The sequence below is a fragment of the Miscanthus floridulus genome, chromosome 1 (genome assembly GCF_019320115.1).
Source record: "Miscanthus floridulus cultivar M001 chromosome 1, ASM1932011v1, whole genome shotgun sequence".
Lineage (NCBI taxonomy): Eukaryota > Viridiplantae > Streptophyta > Magnoliopsida > Poales > Poaceae > Miscanthus > Miscanthus floridulus.
Window position 1 is genome coordinate 43,895,688 of NC_089580.1, and position 20,019 is coordinate 43,915,706.

Here is a 20,019-nt window from a genome sequence, read left to right on the forward strand (position 1 = left end):
TATACATACTCCAGTGGTTATGTCAAGTAATAACCTAATATTGAACGATCGCTGAATATTCTTCATGTGAACCGGGTATCTATTTCATTTATATGGACGCTAGCTGTCAGGAGTTCAAGTTCATCAGATTACGTACCTAAAAAAAGGGAGTTCTAAGTTCAGCTAGAGCCTAGACAGCGACGGCCGTTGCACGCATCATAGGCTCTCAGGTCCCAATCATTTCGCAATGTCAACCGCCGCTGAGGTCGCCGCAGCGATTTTCTTATCATCCCAGTTGATGATGATGATGATGAGCCTCTCAGCTGCCATTATTCTGGATCGGAGCTCACTGCACGTCTGCACCGAAGACGAACAGACGAATATCCTCATTCCTCAACTCAACTGAACTGATGAGAGCATCGGCAACAGCACGACAACTCACTTGGTGCCTGTGATTCGTCGAGACACCTTTGAAATTTCTCTGCCATTCCATCGACGGTTGCGTTGCGCCGTTTGAGGATCGGATCTGCTCAGACTGTCAGACAGCGTGGTTTTAGTTTTAGGGTTCCTGCTGCAGATTGGAGGAGCAATGTAACGGGTGCCAACATGCACAGGATCGCACGAGGAGCGTATCGTCGTCTCGGCAGGTGTACAGATCCGTTGCTGTACTTGCATTGTTTTTTTTTACCCAGCGTATAAGCATTACTAAGCAGAAAGGGTTACAGGGGTTGGAATCCCTTGTTACAGGCGCGAGAGGTGCTAGACCCCACACAGCAGACCGTTGTGCTGTGCAGGTTTCCAAAATGTAGACTAATTACTCATAGGGGGTTGAACAACTATTAGGGCTTTCAGAAATCCCCTCCTCCCTGCCAAAGACCAAAGAGAACATACATCCTTAATCTATATAAAAAAACTGCCTGAGTTGTGCGTCTGGAATCTCTGAAGGTTATTGCATGCATTTCTTTGTTTTCAAAGGCACCATAGTGTAAGGATGACGAGTGTGTGTGCCGCTTTGCTGCCCCCTTCGGCCATTGTTAGAAACCAATCTTCGCAGTCAGCCACCACTGCCCATTCTGGCGACCACAGGCTGCGACAGCCACTCCATGTTGCAACTAAACTCCAAACCAGGCGAGAGAAAGGACACTCGACGAACAGATGGATCTAAGTTTCCAGGTTTCCTTTCACATAGGGCACAGAGATAATTGTTTTCCCACCCCCTCAATTGTAAGTGTGCCGCTGTCCATAGTTTGTCCAGGAGGAGTCGTGGGAAGAATTTACACCTGCATTGGAAAATTTGAAAGGATGTGACCAACAAACTGATTAATGTCATAAGTTGACCTTGCATCCTCCGATCCTTGAGTACTTGCATTGTTCTCGCGACGACGTTTGATCCTCCGGATCTTAACAGAAGATTGTGAGAATAATTAATGGAGGCAAATCTTATCGCTCTTCTCACAAGCAAGCAGCTGGCAGTGTTCCTCGTGCCGATCGTGTAAACTGAACATGAAGCTCAGTTTTCTTTCTGTTATTGAGGCCCCAATCCATATGTATTAAGTGGAAAATTGACTATTTTTTCACTTCAATATTAATAATATGGATTAGAAATTTAGAACACCACCAAACAAGGCTTGAGACGGTGTGAGAGACTGAAGTTGACAAGACGTTTATATGTTGCTTGTACTCAAACTCGTACCATATCCCAATTTTTACAGCAGCTTGCTAGACATTTTTTTTTTCAAAAACGAGCTTGTATCCCAACTTTGATGACAAAGTACACCTATGTACGTAGTACTATGGATGTGCTTTGTTTAAAGAGTGAAATCCCATTTACCCCTCATAAATTTGTGGTTGAGTCTGTCCCTCTTCCCCGAGTGCCATAAACCATCGTCATGTTCGCTTGGTTTATAAGCTGTATTTTTTTAGCCAACGAACGGTATTTTTCTCTCACAACAAATCAGCCAACAATATTTTCAGCCATGGCTTATCAGCCAAGCGAACAGGGCATATGTCCCTCCAACTTCCAAAACCAAGCAAAATACCCTCCCTAACCATTTTTCAAGGTGGTTTCTGACGTGGTTTGGATGGTGTGACAGTAATGACCTATACGTTAGGTGGTCTCTCTACTCTTCCTCTTACACGAAGGAAAAAAAATGATCTCGTCTTGGATCTGACCCATGTCTTCTACTCCAAGTGTTTCTACACCCTTTAAGATGAGGCATTTATCCAAGTGTATTAGCTTCAATGTTTTTTTTTGTGTGTACTGATTGCCTTGGTGAGGTGGAATCAGTGGCGGCGAAAGTCCTACAACGTACGTTACTGTTGGCACGTAGCAAGAAAACGATCGAATCCAAATCCAGGTCAGGACCTTGCATTGCCGCCGACGTCCGGCAAGCAGTCGTGCCGGACACGTGCGTGGTCGTGTCCTCTCGACCGCGTACGTATGTACTGCTCTCCGGCCGCCCGCTGTCATTCGTACAGAGTTGTAAACAAAAAACTGCAAGCACAGCTGTATATATATAGACTAATAACATACACCAGAAAAGTCTACGCCCTGAAACGAGATCCACACGAATCGAATCTGATTGGGCCTGATCGATGAATCTGTCAGATCGTACGTGGTGACACTGCATACGAATGCAATGCGACAACAAAGATTTCGGTGGCCTACTGGTCTTGTTTATTAGCTTCTACTTGTACACAAAAGTAGCCACAATCTGTAGATGCATACCACCGAACTCTACGGCCGGTTTGATGGTAGAAACCGCGACGTAACCATGACACATCAGATCGGCATGTGATCTGCTACTCCGATCGTCCTAAAATTAACAATTTTAGTCTTGATACTTATGATGAAATTCATATATAAAGAATGTCCTGATACTGAAGTAAGTATCGTTAAATAGGTCATGTAATATATTGTTATAGTTTATATCTATTTTGATGCCGTAAACATCGTTAGTCTTTTCTATAAAATTTGAAGCTTAAATTGGTTGGATTAAAGGCAGAAGTCTCTTTTCAGACAGTAGCAAAACTAGATACGGAGGTTGTCGGCTAGCGCTACACCGTTGACTTTTGTACTTATACACGTCGACCATGAGCTAGCTGGACAATGACAATACATTTGAACGCGAGAATCAACGATTTTTGTTGGCGCCGCACCTTGGATGTGGTACGGTCAGTTGAAGCGTAAGTAGTACTCAGGAATATATAACTACTACTGGCGTCACAAAAAATTCAGGGATGCTCATCTCTTCCGCCATTTTAGTTAGGTTATAGCTATCATATGCATTGTCACGGTTGTGTCACTACTACGTATGTAAATTAATTTACTGAATCTTTTGTTGCTTTGTTCTTTTCTTCGGTTCTCTTTCCCGGGTCCAACGTAATTAGTAATTTCTATTACGCGGTAGGTTTATGTGGAATCAGTTTTCCATGACTCAGTTTGTGGCACTGGTTGGTGCTCGTTCTTTTTCTCTGCCTACACTTAGGTCCAGTTTGACAAACTAGGACTAGTTATTAGCCATAACTAAAAAATAGCCAGCTAAAAGTTAGCCAAATAGTTATCAGTCCATACCTGTTTGGATCCCGAACTAACTGTTGGATTTTATAAACTAGAACTTGTCCTTGATAGTTGAGTTCTATGGACTAGTAAACTAACAACTATTCAGGGCTTTGACTAAACTTTAGCCCGTCCATTAGTTCTCATGTTTAGATGGACTAAAGTTTACCCAACTAGTTGTTAATCCAAAATATCCAAACAGTGCCTTACTACACCCTCTGTTCCAAAAAGAAAGGCCTTATAAATTTAGCCAAAGTCAGACTATATTAAATTCAACTAGATTTATGATAGCAAATAGCAGTGGCGAAGCTAAGTTCAAATGAGGGGGGTGCAACACTTGAGTAGTACAAAACCTTGATATACAATATTTACATTGTAAAATTCAAAATTTCTAAATCAATACTTTCTCGGTCCCAAAATAAATGCACTCTCGTTTTTCGAGGAGTCAAACTTTTAAAGTTTGACCAGATATATAAAAAATACTCATATTTATGATGTATAATAAGTATCATTAGATTAAGCATAGAATATACTTTCATAATAAATTTTTTTGGAATTCACAAAAAAAATTTGGAGATACAAATGTTGATACTCTTTTCTATATTTTTAGTCAAATTTAAAATGTTTGACTCATTGGAAAATAAGATATGTATTTATTTTGGGACAGAGGAAGTATATATGTTTCTAGAAACTTATGTATAAAAATAAAGAGATGTATGCAAAATCAATAAATCAAGGTGTATATTGGGTTCGCAGTCCTAAATAAATATTTATCCCACATCTGTGCATAGTTCTATGGGCAAACAATTTGCAGCTAAAAATTGGCTCTAATACATCTAATTAATAGGAGGACTATGGGTGGACTTTGGCTAGGTACATAACTTGTGCTAGTTTAAATTATAAGTTATTTTGGCTTTTTAGGTACGTAACTTTTGCTATGTATCTATATATTTGTCTTTTTCAAAAACGTTAGCCAAATAATTTGTTGCAGTGTAGTAAAGGTCATATATAAAAAAAGCCAAATAATTTATAATTTGGAACAATAGGAGTAATACCAAGCCTCACTACATCATATGCTAGACTACTAAGTCTACTTCTTGATCCCAGCATGCTTGGGATTTGGTGGTGTAATGTCGATCACTGGCTTGGTACTAGTTTGCTTGACCTTTCACGCTTCCACGTCGGCACATGGGGGTTGCACGATCCTTGGCTGAGGGGGGGGGGGGGGGGGGGGGGGGGGGGGGGGCATATGTGGTAAATGTGAGATGATTAGTACGAAATTTAATTTTTGGCGTGGGTACATTTGCACCCCCTATGTTGTGCTTGGCTTTGCCAATTACATGCATGGCAAATACAATTTAATGGTACTAATTTGGTATCGCACATAGTTTCTTTGTGAAACTTGCAACAACTTATATTTGAATAAATCTACTATAAGATCATTCTTGCAGAGAGTACAATACTATTAGTCATATTCATCAGTATAAAATGGTCCAAAAGGATAATATTTTCTCAAACGTTACACTGTAGCGCTGTACTAGAAGAATCTCCGTCGCAATAAAGGCCCTGTTTGCTTCGTTGAAAAAAACAAACCGAAACACTGTTCCCACTAATTTATTATGAGAGAAAAATATTGTTCCGACTAAAAAAACAAGATAAAAATGACGTATTATAAGAGAAGCGATCAGGGCCAAGTATGCTCGGAAGTACATCTGAATGCGTTACCAGCACGACGCAAACACCAATCAGCTCACTACACCATGGCAAGCTGCAAATATATATAACATAATAACATAGTACAGAGGAAATCAAAACTCTGTTGATTGTGTGAAAAGAAAAAGAAAAAGAAAAAACACCAGCCACTAGTCGTCCGGTTGATAGTTTTTGTGGTAGCTGGCAAAGAAGGTCCCTTTAATTTGGAGATACACATGACCTGACCTGCAAAACAAATAATCAACGCGAGAAGTTAGTGACCTACACTACCTTTCACAGCGACAGGCAACGAACTTTCTCGCTCCAAGAATATTCAAACGCCCGTGTGAAGTGCACCGCCACCGCGTGCATCTCCTCCTACCCGCAAAGATTAATAGAGCTAGCAATATTCTCTAGAGATTGGAGTCGCACGCTGTGGCCACTAACTTCACCACCCCGCACGCACTCTATCTATCAGCCTGCTTGCTGGTTTTTCCATCATCCAATCCACAACAAATTGAATGAAACCGCTTCGGATTTCTTTTGATGAAAACCCTTGTTCCGCTCTCGCTCGCCGCTACTAACGGGTCTCGGTTGATTTTCCTTCCTTTAGCTACTCAGATGTTTGGAGGTCGTATCTATCGTGGATTATTTACTGCGGGCTAGTTTGGTGTGAGAGAAAAACACTGTTCCCGATTGAAAATTTACGATCGTTTACGAGCAAGCAAACAGGCTGTATATCTATATAGCTGCCAAGTCGTCCATGGGTTGGGGAGTCCGCACTCCGCAGCTTCTTCCATTTCACAACTAACCCCAATAAGCAGCGAGAGGAGAGAGTCGTCGTCGTCGTCGAGGTCGTCGGCAACATGTCGTCGTCCGGGACGATGCCACTGGCGTACCAGACGTCCGCGGCGTCGCCCGACTGGCTGAACAAGGGCGACAACGCGTGGCAGCTGACGGCGGCGACACTGGTGGGGCTGCAGAGCTTCCCTGGCCTGGTGGTGCTCTACGGCGGCGTGGTGAAGAAGAAGTGGGCCGTGAACTCCGCCTTCATGGCGCTCTACGCGTTCGCCGCCGTGTGGATCTGCTGGGTGACCTGGGCCTACAACATGTCGTTCGGCGACAAGCTGCTGCCGCTGTGGGGCAAGGCCCGGCCCGCCCTGAACCAGGGTTACCTGGTGGGGCAGGCCGACCTCCCCGCCACGGTGCACTACCTCGCCGACGGGACCACCATCGAGACCGCCGCCGCGGAGCCGCTGTACCCGATGGCGACGGTGGTGTACTTCCAGTGCGTGTTCGCGGCCATCACGCTGATTCTCGTGGCCGGGTCGCTGCTGGGACGGATGAGCTTCGCGGCGTGGATGCTGTTCGTGCCGCTCTGGCTCACCTTCTCCTACACCGTCGGCGCCTTCTCCGTGTGGGGCGGCGGCTTCCTCTTCCAGTGGGGCGTCATCGACTACTGCGGCGGCTACGTCATCCACCTCTCCGCCGGGTTCGCCGGCTTCACGGCGGCCTACTGGGTGGGTCCCCGGGCGCGGAAGGACAGGGAGAGGTTCCCGCCCAACAACATCCTGTTCACGCTCACCGGCGCCGGGCTGCTGTGGATGGGGTGGGCCGGGTTCAACGGCGGCGGGCCGTACGCCGCCAACGTGGTGGCGTCCATGTCGGTGCTCAACACCAACATCTGCACCGCCGTGAGCCTCGTCGTCTGGACCTGCCTCGACGTCGTCTTCTTCAAGAAGCCCTCCGTCGTGGGCGCCGTCCAGGGCATGATCACCGGACTCGTCTGCATCACGCCCGCCGCAGGTGATCCCATCGTCGTCCCTGCCTCTGATTCTGATTTTTTTTTTTTAATTTTCTCCTCTTCCTCGATCGGAGGTAAGGAGATACGTGCGTGTTGGTGTGAACATAACATCGTGGGTATGCAGACTAGACTACGGCGTTGAATGGTTGACTTTGAATTCAAAAAATGGTTTTGGTGCCCAGCAAACCGAGGAATCTTCTTCTTCTTTTCGCTCCCTGATGTGACTGGTACATGGCTGTGTTTAGTTCGTGGCAATTAGTATTTAGTCATGGACTAATTAGCCTCAAAATGTTCGTCTCGCAATTTCCAACCAAACTGGTAATTAGTTTTTTTTCGTCTATATTTAATGCTCCATGCACAGATTCGATGAGATGACTACTGTAGCATTTTTTGAGATTTTTTTGAACTACACAAGCACTGTATACATAAAAATAAAATACTGAGCCGCACAGTTCCGTCAGGAATCGGGAATCTCATGTGTGTGCCAGTTTGTCGTACCTGCTTTGCGTATTTGTCAGTATTTATCAGTAAAGTCAAAGTCAAATCTTGTCTCCTTTTTAGGGTCTGTTTAGTTTCCAAAATTTTCTGTGCAGTACCCATCACATCGAATCTTGCGGTAAATGTATGGAGTACTAAATGTAGACGAAAAAAAACTAATTATACAGTTGGGTGAGAAATCGCGAGACGAAACTTTTGAACCTAATTAGTCCATAATTAGACACTAATTCTCAAATAAAAACGAAACTGCTACAGTAGCCAAAACCACTGCGGTACTACTTCTGGACAAAGTTACAATTAATTATGTATGACACCGAAAGGTAAAGAAAACGCAACTTGCTTGTCAATTGCGACGTTCATACTTCACTGTCTGCTGTCGGCATTATTATATACTATATACTTAGTTGCGCCTAATTTTGTGTACCAATATAATGACGATTTTCTTGTACGCATGTAAACATGGTTTAATTATCTTTGCCGATAGACCATGAGAATGAGCTAGATATCTGACGGATCGAATGGACATGCAGGGGTGGTGCAGGGTTGGGCAGCCATGGTGATGGGCGTGCTGGCCGGCAGCGTCCCCTGGTACACGATGATGATCCTGCACAAGCGGTCTCGGCTGCTGAAGCATGTGGACGACACGCTGGGCGTCATCCACACGCACGGCGTGGCGGGGCTCCTGGGCGGCATCCTCACGGGGCTCCTCGCCGACCCCACCCTGTGCGCGCTCTTCCTGCCCGTCACCAACTCCCGGGGCGCCTTCTACGGCGGCACCGCCGGCGGCGCGCAGCTCGGGAAGCAGCTGGCGGGCGCGCTCTTCATCATCGGATGGAACGTGGTCGTCACCTCCATCATCTGCGTCGCCATCAACGCCGTCGTCCCGCTGCGCATGACCGAGGACAAGCTCGAGGTCGGCGACGACGCCGTCCACGGCGAGGAGGCGTACGCGCTCTGGGGCGACGGCGAGCTCTACGACGTCACCGAGCACGGCCCGCGCGGCGCCGCCGCCGTCGCGCCCGTGTCCACGACCCCGAATTGAACTAGTTGCTAGTTGTGCATTGTTAGTGTTGCTCGACGACCATGTATATTGCTCCATCCATCCATGGCATGCAATGCATGCATTGTGTTGATGACCATCCGTGACTAGGCATTGTTCATTGTTCTTCTTCTGCTGAATCAAACGTGGCTTCTGCATGTGCAATACTTTCCTCTGTAATACTTACTACAGATGAGAGACATGTGAATTTACAAGCATGCATGTAATCGATCATCAACGTAGAAGAAGTTTGCATTATTTAGATTTTAAAATCTGGCAGATTATTGTTATCTTGGGGTTCCTATTTTTGGAGGACGTGCAGTGCAGCAGCGGCATTTCCTGCCGTCCTCACGAACGCGGCTATAACATGCACGCATCGCCGAGATCTATCGACGATCTGGCCGGCTCTCTGGACGAACCTAGCTAGCTACCGGGCAACCTGCCATGAAGCGTTCGGCGGCATCCACCGTACCCCTCGTCCTTCTCCTCCTCCTCCTCCTCCTCGCCGTCGCAACGGCGTCCGCCGCCGCCACCGGCGGCATGGCCGGCGCTGCGGAGGCAGAGCACGCCGCCAACTACCTCGTCTACGTCAACCCACACCCGCCGGGCGTCGACTGTCAGGCGTACCAGCTCGGCATCCTCGCCGCCGCCCTCGGAAGGTACGTGCACCGCCATCGATCTCTGAATAAATGCATCGTCGGAACGGAAACCTCATGGTGATCCATGATGCATGATCTATCTGATGTGCAGTGAGGCGAAGGCGAAAGCGGCGATCCTGTACAACTACAGGAACGTCATGAGCGGGTTCTCGGCGAGGCTCACGCCGCCGGAGCTGGAGGCCGTCAAGAGTAATCATGCTTTTATCTGTCTATTTATTTATTTATGGATCACCACGGCAGGAATCATTACTGATTATTGTTTGTTTTGTGGATGCAGAGCAACCTCAGGTGAACCGGGTGCTGCCGAGCGCGACCTTGTCTCTGATGAGCAGCAAGTTCGACGGCGTCAGCTAATCCCGTCCGTTTCCTCCAGCAGCCAACAAGCACATCCATCGCCAACCATAAAATAAATCTCATCTCATCTTTGAATTTGTTTGTGGGTGTGTGATTGGTTGCTTGCATTAAACCTTGTACATCACAAAAAGCCAGTATATTAACGTATACACTGTCTTGGTGTTATATATGGTATCCTGCACATGCAACCTTTGTTTGGTAAAACTTATATGTTTTTGTTTTACGTTATGTTGCATGAAGTCACCTCCATGTTATGGTAGTTGTCTCATGTTCTATTAGTAGTTGACTAGTTGTAATGTTTTGTCTAGTATTATGCCTTGTAGAAAATTTTAATTAGGCTATTCAACCTCTCACCCACCCCACCCCACCCCAGTGGCGGACCCAGGATTTTACCTCTGGATATGCGCCGCAAAAAAATTTCTAATACAATTCAGTAAAACCATATTATAATTCATTAAAATCGGTTACATTAAATAACATAATAAGATTTAAATTCAAATATTAAGCTACGAACGACGCCAAATCTTGATATAAATTGTTCCAATGAAATACAAATACTTCAAAATATAGCAACATGAGAGACTTACAATATTACTTGTTTATCCGCGGCTTTCTCAATGACATGAATGTCTCAATTATATCATCTTCATCAACTTGGAAGAAAATATCCCGCTCAATAAATATGACTAGACAATCATCCAAAACAGTATCACCTATCCTATTCCTTGTCTTTGTTTTTACTATAACCAATGCAGAAAATACCCTTTCAACACTCGCAGTTGCCACCAGGAAAAGCAATATCAATTTGAAAAGCAAGTACACCATATCATACACTTTGTGCCTCTTTGTTACAATAAGCTTAACTGAGAGATCAACAATGTTGTCTAGACCTTGGAAGCTAGCATCTTATCGCATGTCATCAATATAATTATCAAGTTGCAATTCAAGTTTTAACAAATCATTGTTGAAGAAGTCCTTAGGATAAAATTCAGCCAATCTACGTACTTTCCGTGCATCAAAAGAAGCAAAGGAGTTGGAAGGACTGAAGGCTGCCATACAAGAGAGTAGCTCCATATTGATCTCATCAAACCGATTATCAAGCTCTTGACTAATTTGATCAATGACACCAATGTATACTTCTCTTCTGAAATGGTCATCATTTGTTTGGTTTCGGGCACGGGCATACCATGCTGATTTTCCATAAGGCACATAAGCACCATCCATAGCAGGAACTTCAACACCATGTTTAATACAAAAAGAAGTGACCTTCTGAAGAAAATTATCCCAACCATCAGACCTCAACTCCTGCATTCTGCTCTTTGCCACATTAACAAGTGAGATTGCATTAAGAATATCTTGATCCCTTCTCTGCAAGCACTCGGATAACTCATTTGTGTATCTAAGAATAACATACATTAAGTACACAAAGAAAACAAACTCAAAGGTTTCAAATGCTCCAAGCACAAAATGTATCTTTGTCCAATCTTCCTTATATGCAATATCAGCACTAAGTTCAATGAGCACATCATGGATTGAGGAATATATAGTGATGATGCTACATATAGTTTTGTAATGAGAGCCCTACCGAGTGTCACCAGGCCTAGGCAAACCCATCTCTTGATTTAATCCCCTCCATGTTTCAAGCTCACCACACTCTAGTGCTTTCTTAACATTCTCAAGCATTGCATTTCGAAGCATATCGTGACGCTTGCAAGAAACCCCAACAATGTTCAACAAGATAGATACTTGATCAAAAAAGTCTTGCAGTCAGTATTTCCCTTGGCAACAACGACAAGAACTAGTTGGAGTCAATGTGCAAAGCAATGAATATAATAAGCAGAAGGTGATTCTTGCATGATTAAAGTTTTGAGCCCTTTAATTTCTCCTTTCATATTGCTAGCCCCATCATAACCTTGGCCTCTAATCTGCTGCAGACTCAATCCATTAATAACAAGTAAACCTTCAATTGCTTTCTTAAGTGACAAAGAGGTAGTATCATCTACATGAACAACTCCAATGAAGTGCTCACATGGCCTTCCAATTTATCAACATAACGCAAGCAAAGAGCTAGTTGTTCTTTATGTGATATATCACTAGACTCATCAGCTAGAATTGCATAGGGCTCATCACCAAGTTCCCCAATTATTTTCTTTCTAGTTTCTATGGCACAACAATGAATAATTTCCTTTTGTATGTTTGGGCTAGTCAAAGTGCAATTACCTGGTGCATTGTTCAAGACATACTTGTTCACTTCTTCACTATTTCCTGCAAGAAACTTCAAAAGTTCAATGAAGTTGCCTCTATTGCTAGACTCTTCACTTTCATCATGTCCATGGAATACCAATCCTTGATGCAAAAGAAACTTGATACATCTAAGTGAATATGTCAATCTTTTCTTGTAAAGACGAAGCTCCTCCTCACTCCACTTGTCAATGTGATAATCAATTGCAACCTTGGAATTAATAAAACCAATGTACCTCTCTTGAGCTGCTTTATGTGCCCTAGAACCACAATGTTTAAGAAGTGTTGTGTTTCCTATATTCCAATTATTCCATCCATCAACCACAAAAGTATTTGACCCACTGCCCTTCTTAAACAAGTAGCATATGAAGCAAAATACAAAATCCTTCTTGACACTATATTCAAGCCACTCATAATTATACAACCATTGTATACTGAATCGACGAGGTACACCTCCAATGTTTCGGTATGGAAAATCATGTATATAAGGTTTGCAAGCACCTTTAGTAATATATGCTCTATAGATTGCATCTTGATCATTAACATGATAATTTTCAATGGGTAGCCTTTCACCTGGATCATATGGAAGGCGATTGATGTCATACACCGGCGGCTTTGATGCGGGGGGGGGGGGGGGGGGGGGGGGGTGGCGGTGATGCTAGCGGGGGGCGAGGGCAAAGGATCTGCAATTTCTTCAACTTGTACTCTATCTTTTTCTTGATTGTGCTCTTCCACAATACTTTGATCCGGAGCCGGAGGTGGGCCAGGGTTCAAAGCAACAGCAGCAGCCTTCTTTGCTGCATTCTGAAAAAGCGATCGAATGTCTCCGTTTCTCTTCATAATTCAACTATTCAAGAGTTCTGAAAATTAAAAAAAAAACTCACCAATTAGCAAAACTAATGAACGGACGCCTGGAACTGAGGAAGGGTGGAGACTGGAGAACTAGAGATGGACGGGGAGGAATGAGGATCACCTGTCACCTGATCGCCGATCAGCTGCCTGGTGCCGCAATGCCAATCCGCGAAGGCCGAAGGGCGATGGCGGCGTCCGCGACAGGCTCGCGGCGAGAACGCTATGCGGCCACGAGTGGAGTTTGGCGATCCGACTCCCTCCTGTCCCGGCCTCCCTGGACAGTTCGACGTTTGCCGATCCAACTCCCCCTGCGAGCTAGGCCAGCCCATCGAGCACGAGCGCGCATTTACGCCGCACTCACGTACTACGAACGTCGAACGGACGCCGCACTCACGTACTATGAACAGGACGGCTTGTTTTTTTTTTCATTTTTTCTATTATGTTTGACTGACGGGCGGGCCACAGGGTGGTCGGTGGACCACCCAGACCACCCATTGGATCAGCCACTGCCCCACCCCTCCCCACCATGTGGCCATCCAAAGATTCCTTTCTGCGGGAAGCCATTCCCGACAGTAAATTTCCTGTTGCCATTATAATTTGGGTACGGAAAAATAAAACTAAGGCCCCAGTACTAATATTTAATTAGCTATCTGTAATACTCCATTGCAATTATACTTCCCTTGGGCTTTAGCCTAAATCAAACTTCTTTAACTTCAATCAAGTTTATAGAAGCATACAACCTTAAATAGTTTTATTAAACAATTTTTCATAAAATATATTTTGGTTTTGATAGAGTATTTATTTAAACGTGTAGGTGTTAATATGTTTTTAATAAAACAATAATCAAATTTAGAGTAGTTTGACATAGAATAAAGACATAGTTATAGTAAGTTGGAATGGAGAGAGTACCTGCTAGCTATTACTAGATAATTATTAGCATTGCATTCGGGACATCCTAGCTAGCTCATATACAAAGCCACCTTAGCACTTTGCTTACATGCAAAGAGTGATAAGAGGAGGAGAGAGAAAAGATAACTCTTGGTTTCCCCGCTATGATCCAAAGAATTAGGCTAGTCTCAGACTCTCAGTGGAGGTTTCATGTCCTAGTTTTCGATACACTCGTATTTTAGAAAAAGTGTAGAAGAGTTCATCTCCCTCTCTTCATCAAGACACTATCATGTTAGCGTATTTAATGCCGATAAACCCTCGTTAAGATTGACCTTAGGATTTTTCATCGAAGGTCTACTCGCATCTTCACCACTTCCATGTTCCCCTCCTCCGCACCGATCTGATGCGGCCCTGTGGGGCATTGGTCGAGGGCAGCGATGCCTTCGGACCCCGCGGCATTGGTCGAGGGCAGCGGCGTGGGGCACGGTCGCACGGAGACGATAGGACGTCGGTCAAGGACGAGGATATGCGAGGTGCTGACTGCTGAGTGATAAGTTTGTCCTAGCAGCGTCAAGCTCCTCCACCGCCGCGCCATTCGAATCGTGTACGACCCCAAGTACTAAGCAAGCACCTGCTTCGAGTTCGAGATCAAGGCGGCTACTCCTCCCGTGTCGTCTGCGCAGTGCACACCGCTTCGATCGACATGCCGGAGCTGATGTTGTGCCGAGAAGAACACGTCTTCCTTCCAACAGTGTGCTGGTGCGTCCAGTTTCGAAGTGAACATGCATGGGTGAGTACAGTAGCTGCTAATAATTATCTTCTTGGATCCAAAGAAGTCTAGCTAATTGTTATGAGTACTCAACCAATAACTATTTCACTAGTTGGATCAAACTAGCTAATATTAGCTGTGACCAATTAGCAGCTAATGGCCAAACCGGTCCTAAGACTGTGTTCCTTAGATGACTCGTCATTCAGTGCATACTACGTACATATACTAAGAAAAAACATATGTTCTCCATCTGAGCCTGCATACTACGTACATATACAAAGAAAAAGCATAGGCCACACACACGCATCTTGTACTTGGGAGACCCGCCATCTCTGACTGCATCACCACGTATAACAGAAGCTAAGCAAAAGGCTGTGAAAGACCAGTCGATCAAGCTCACTGCTCACTCGTTGAGCTCGCCATCCGTGTCACTGACTCACTGTCCAGGTCCTCCTGCAGGCCATGTGGAAGGTTACGTTATGCCAAATATCAACACTTAAACCGCTAGTGGATGCATATGCATACTCTAATCCCTGCCACAATTCCTCCATGATCCAACCCACTATAATATGTTGTCAAAAAAACCCACCTCTATAATATGAAAACTCAATAACATACTCCAACATGAAACAAAGATATTGATGAGCATGGAGGACAATGTGTGGCTTCCAATAGAATCAAGTCTGAGTTCTGCCTACGTAGGGACAAAAACGGTAGGGCATGGTCTAGACTCCAGAAATACCTTACCACTTTCAATTTCACATTTCTATCTGAAATCAAAATCAGATAAGTCATTTGGGAAAACGATTAAGGTATGCCAGGATGTCGCGAAAGCAGACCTATTTGTTTGCAAACATGTCAATAACCATCGAGAAACGGTAATTGATATTAGGGAAATGTAACCGACTCAGAGCAGAAAACAAATATGATGGCCAAACAATATTACTATACTACCAAGAGGATGAGAGATAAAGAAACAATACAAAACTAGCCAAGGTTTCTAGCCCATCATCAGCGAAAACCCACATCGAACCAAGCTAAAGGGGGAAAAAAAAAGGAAAAGATAGCACTAGAGGTTCCTGCGAGAACCCCTGGTACTAGCAGTCAAAGTGAGATGGCCCAATCAAACTAGCAAGCGTGCAAGACATGGGTGATGCTATCAGGCGCCTGTGTTCGTGCATGCATCTCAAGCCAATGGGCTGAAGGCATATCATGTTATATATGTGTTAGAGTATATTAGGCAACTCCGGATATGGTTAGTTTAGGATTGATTGTAATCCTAGGATAACCTTCCTTATCTCTAGGAGAGGCTACTTGCCCTCCAAGCCATGTACTCCTATATAATCAGCCCAAGGGGCTCAAGCAATACATCCACGCATTATACACCAATCTTACATGGTATCACGAGTCTAGGTTCTAACCCTAGGCTTCCGGCTTCCGCTGCCCTCGCGCCGCCCTCGGGGAGATCGATCTCCACTGGGGGCAGCGCCTCTGTATGATGCGTCGCCGACCCTTCTGGTCCGCCGCGGCGTCGTGGAGTCAAGAAACAACAGCAGTGGTCTTACCTCCTCTGGCCGCGCCCGGCGCGGCCACCGACCTGCCCTGCCCCGCGCCTCGATCCTCAGCTTCGCAGATCCGGCCGCCTCCCAGAGCGCCAGGCCCTAGCCACCCCCCGCTCCTACCAGCGCCGCCGCTGCTTGCGAGTGCGACATCGCGGCTGCTCAGGACGCCTGGGGGTTCGCCGGGCCACCGTGCCGCTTTTGGGGCCGCCGGATCCCTGCGTCGCTGGTCGCTGTCGCCGCCGGGTTGCAGCGTCGAGGGGATCCACCCCTCCCGCCCGCCCTCCCTTGCTGGCTCTCCCCCCCGCGCCATCAGGCCTCATCCGCCTCCGACCTAGCGCCGCTGCCGCCGCCGCCGCTGCCTCGAGCGCGCGGACACGGCTACAGGGGCTCTTGGCCCGCCGTCCTACCGGGGTGGGGGGGCGCTCCCTCACCAGAGCCCTCCTCTCTACCACCGCGTGTCGTTCCGGCCCGCGGGAGGAGGGGCGACGCTCGGGGAAGCACCGCCGCCCGCCCGAGCATTCTCGTTCAGTCGGATCCGCCCCTCTCTAGCTTTCTTTGTTCTCTCTATCCTGGTTGACGGAAAGGATAACGTTATGAGAGGGGCCAGGCTTAGTGCACCCCAGGTTTGTACCCATGATTCCATCTGCTGCTGCTATTTTCTTTTTCCCGATCAGAGATCGGGTTGCGTCGCCCTGCCGTTCGTCATCGCCGAAGACGAGGTTGTCATTGTGCCCTTCAGGCTGCTGTGGCAACGCTCATGATCCAGCCATCCTCGCCGGCGACGCTGCCTTTTCAGGCGGTGGCGCCACCCATGCTGCTGGTCCCCATCACGCTGGCTCTCGGTCCGAGTCTGCGCCTATTGCTGCACGCTCGCGGACACCGCCGCCGATATTGTTGAAGGAAGATGCAGTTGCGCTCTTTAGCTGCACCATCTACCATCGCAGTCGGCCTATCGTCCTGCTGAGCCTATCGGCAAGAAGCTGCTGATTTTGTGTATTCGGGTGCCTTCGCTGACGCTTCGGACCTGCGCCCTCCTCCACGGCATCGATCATGTCCATCTCGACCTCGGCTACTTCGGCACTAAGGGGCTACCATCTGCTTGACAAGCCTCTTTGGCTCCCATTCCAGCCACAACATCTACGGCACATCGACGGTTGCGACTGCGGGGGGATGTCATCTCTTAGGCTTATTCTCGAGTCTCATCGTCTGCGCGCTCCCGTTGTGACTGCGGGGGGATGTTAGAGTATATTAGGCAACTCCGGATATGGTTAGTTTAGGATTGATTGTAATCCTGGGATAACCTTCCTTATCTCTAGGAGAGGCTACTTGCCCTCCAAGCCATGTACTCCTATATAATCAGCCCAAGGGGCTCAAGCAATACATCCACGCATTATACACCAATCTTACATGGTATCACGAGTCTAGGTTCTAACCCTAGGCTTCCAGCTTCCGCTGCCCTCGCGCCGCCCCCGGGGAGATCGATCTCCACCGGGGGCAGCGCCTCTGTATGATGCGCCGCCGACCCTTCTGGTCTGCCGTGGTGTCGTGGAGTCAAGAAACAACAGCAGGGGTCTTACCTCCTCTGGCCGCGCCCGGCGCGGTCGCCGACCTGCCCTGCCCCGTGCCTCGATCCTCAGCTTCACAGATCCGGTCGCCTCCTAGAGCGCCAGGCCCTAGCCGCCCCCCCCCGCTCCTACCAGCACCGCCGCTGCTTACGAGTGCGACATCGCGGCTGCTCAGGACGCCTGGGGGTTCGTCGGGCCACCGTGCCGCTTTTGGTGCCGCCGGATCCCTGCGTCGCTGGTCGCTGTCGCCGCCAGGTTGCAGCGTCGAGGGGATCCACCCCTCCCGCCCGCCCTCCCTTACTGGCTCTCCCCCCCGCGCCGTCGGGCCTCATCCGCCTCCGACCTAGCGCCACTACCGCCGCCGCCGCTGCCTCGAGCGCGCAGACACGGCTACAGGGGCTCTTGGCCCGCCGTCCTACCGGGGTGGGGGCGCTCCCTCACCGGAGCCCTCCTCTCTACCACCGCGTGTCGTTCTGGCCCGCGGGAGGAGGGGCGACGCTCGGGGAAGCACCGCCGCCCGCCCGAGCATTCTCGTTCAGTCGGATCCGTCCCTCTCTGGCTTTCTTTGTTCTCTCTATCCTGGTTGACGGAAAGGATAACGTTATGAGAGGGGCCAGGCTTAGTGCACCCTGGGTTTGTACCCATGATTCCATCTGCTGCTGCTATTTTCTTTTTCCCGATCAGAGATCGGGTTGCGTCGCCCTGCCGTTCGTCATCGCCGAAGACGAGGTTGTCGTTGTGCCCTTCAGGCTGCTGCGGCAACGCTCGTGATCCAGCCATCCTCGCCGGCGACGCTGCCTTTTCAGGCGGTGGCGCCACCCATGCTGCTAGTCCCCATCACGCTGGCTCTCGGTCCGAGTCCGCGCCTATTGCTGCACGCTCGCGGACACCGCCGCCGATATTGTTGAAGGAAGATGCAGTTGCGCTCTTTAGCTGCACCATCTACCATCGTAGTCGGCCTATCGTCCTGCTGAGCCTGTCGGCAAGAAGCTGCTGATTTTGTGTATTTGGGCGCCTTCACTGACGCTTCGGACCCGCGCCCTCCTCCACGGCTTCGATCACGTCCATCTCGACCTCGGCTACTTCAGCACTAAGGGGCTACCATCTGCTTGACAAGCCTCTTCGGCTCCTATTCCAGCCACAACATCTACGGCACATCGATGGTTGCAACTGCAGGGGGATGTCATCTCTTCGGCTTATTCTCGAGTCTCATCGTCTGCGCGCTCCCGTTGTGACTGCGGGGGGATGTTAGAGTATATTAGGCAACTCCGGATATGGTTAGTTTAGGATTGATTGTAATCCTAGGATAACCTTCCTTATCTCTAGGACCACTGTCGACGAAATATGGTCGGCAGTCTACCTAGGGGTATGCCCAAGGTAGTAGATTGTCGGTAGACAGATGCGTAAGCCACAAATAAGACGGTGACAGAAGACAGACACGAGGTTTTATTCAGGTTCGGCCACCAAGAAGGCGTAATACCTACGTCCTGCGTTTGATTTTTATTGCTGTATGTCAATGAGAGATGTTTTTTAGAGGGGTCCCCTGCCCGCCTTATATAGTCCGAGGGGCAGGGTTGCAGATCTAGAAACTAGTCCTAGCCAGTTACAATTGTCATATGTGGCCGGATAAGGATTCCTATTCTAACCGACCAGGATCTTGATTGATCGTCAAATCCGCCTTAACTCCTTGCGCGGGACTCCGATCAGGTTAACCAGGCCGCACGTCGTCTTTTGGTGGACCGGACCCACCGATCTGGGCTAGCCCAAGCATAGCCATAAGGGTATAGGGGTTAATACCCCCACAGCTAGTCCCCGAGCACCATGCATTATGCTGTGACACGCCATTTTAACCTTCTCTGACAAGTAAGGCTTGAGTACTTGACGTCTCTGACCACCGTTGTCGCCAGAGAAGTAGGTTGTCCGAATAATATATGGTGCTCTTAAGAAAAAAGAAAAAGATTTCCGTCCTGGGAAGTGTGCCCACTTGTATTTCTGAACAGAAATGTAAGTGTGTCTTGGAGCATAGCGTCCTTGATCATCAGAGGCGTAGGGGTCGAAAAACAAACACATTCACCGCAAGGTGAAGTGTGCCCACTTAGTCCCCGAGCCTGGTAGTAGGTGACGTAGGCACGTGGTGCCAGGGTCTGAAAAGAATTCCCAATTAAGTTGAGAACCCAATTGTCGAACAAGAAATACGAGATGCACCGGCAGGTGCATCGTACCGATGTAGTCCCCGAGCTTGCTGGAAGGCGAAGTATGAGCCTTGTAGCAAGGTCTAAATAAATGTCTCTCAACTGTATGTGAGTACAAATCACATATAGCCGAGAAGAACGATCTCCGAGCAATGGTCGGGACAGTCCCCGAGCACGTTAGTAATCCTTACAATCAGTCAAAGTATAAGGGTCGATTAAATAAACACATTCACCGCAAGGTGAAGTGTGCCCACTTAGTCCCCAAGCCTGGTAGTAGGTGACGCAGGCACGTGGTGCCAGGGTCTAAAAAAGAATTTCCATTAAAGTTTAGAATCCAATCGTTGTACAGGCGATACGAGATGCACC

General features: G+C 47.6%; 3 protein-coding genes across 3 annotated transcripts; 2 read left to right on the top strand and 1 right to left on the bottom strand.

Moving 5' to 3' along the window:
* Nucleotides 1–5,966: 5,966 nt before the first annotated feature.
* LOC136504584 (ammonium transporter 3 member 2) lies at nucleotides 5,967–8,850 on the top strand. The gene is made up of 2 exons (XM_066499569.1): nucleotides 5,967–7,036; nucleotides 8,063–8,850. The coding sequence occupies exons 1-2, from the start codon at nucleotides 6,097–6,099 to the stop codon at nucleotides 8,572–8,574; spliced, it is 1,452 nt and encodes a 483-aa protein (XP_066355666.1). The 5' UTR covers nucleotides 5,967–6,096; the 3' UTR covers nucleotides 8,575–8,850.
* Nucleotides 8,851–8,925: 75 nt separating this feature from the next.
* Nucleotides 8,926–9,788, top strand: LOC136481803 (subtilisin-like protease SBT3.17). The gene is made up of 3 exons (XM_066479095.1): nucleotides 8,926–9,230; nucleotides 9,322–9,419; nucleotides 9,508–9,788. Exons 1-3 carry the CDS (start codon nucleotides 9,016–9,018, stop codon nucleotides 9,582–9,584), a joined length of 390 nt encoding a protein of 129 aa, XP_066335192.1. The 5' UTR covers nucleotides 8,926–9,015; the 3' UTR covers nucleotides 9,585–9,788.
* Nucleotides 9,789–10,175: 387 nt separating this feature from the next.
* Nucleotides 10,176–16,206, bottom strand: LOC136455814 (uncharacterized). Its single transcript, XM_066455575.1, has 7 exons — nucleotides 15,900–16,206; nucleotides 15,077–15,104; nucleotides 11,805–12,085; nucleotides 11,497–11,583; nucleotides 11,331–11,382; nucleotides 10,771–10,983; nucleotides 10,176–10,482 (listed from the first exon to the last, which is right to left on the bottom strand). The coding sequence occupies exons 1-7, from the start codon at nucleotides 16,204–16,206 to the stop codon at nucleotides 10,176–10,178; spliced, it is 1,275 nt and encodes a 424-aa protein (XP_066311672.1).
* Nucleotides 16,207–20,019: the final 3,813 nt, after the last annotated feature.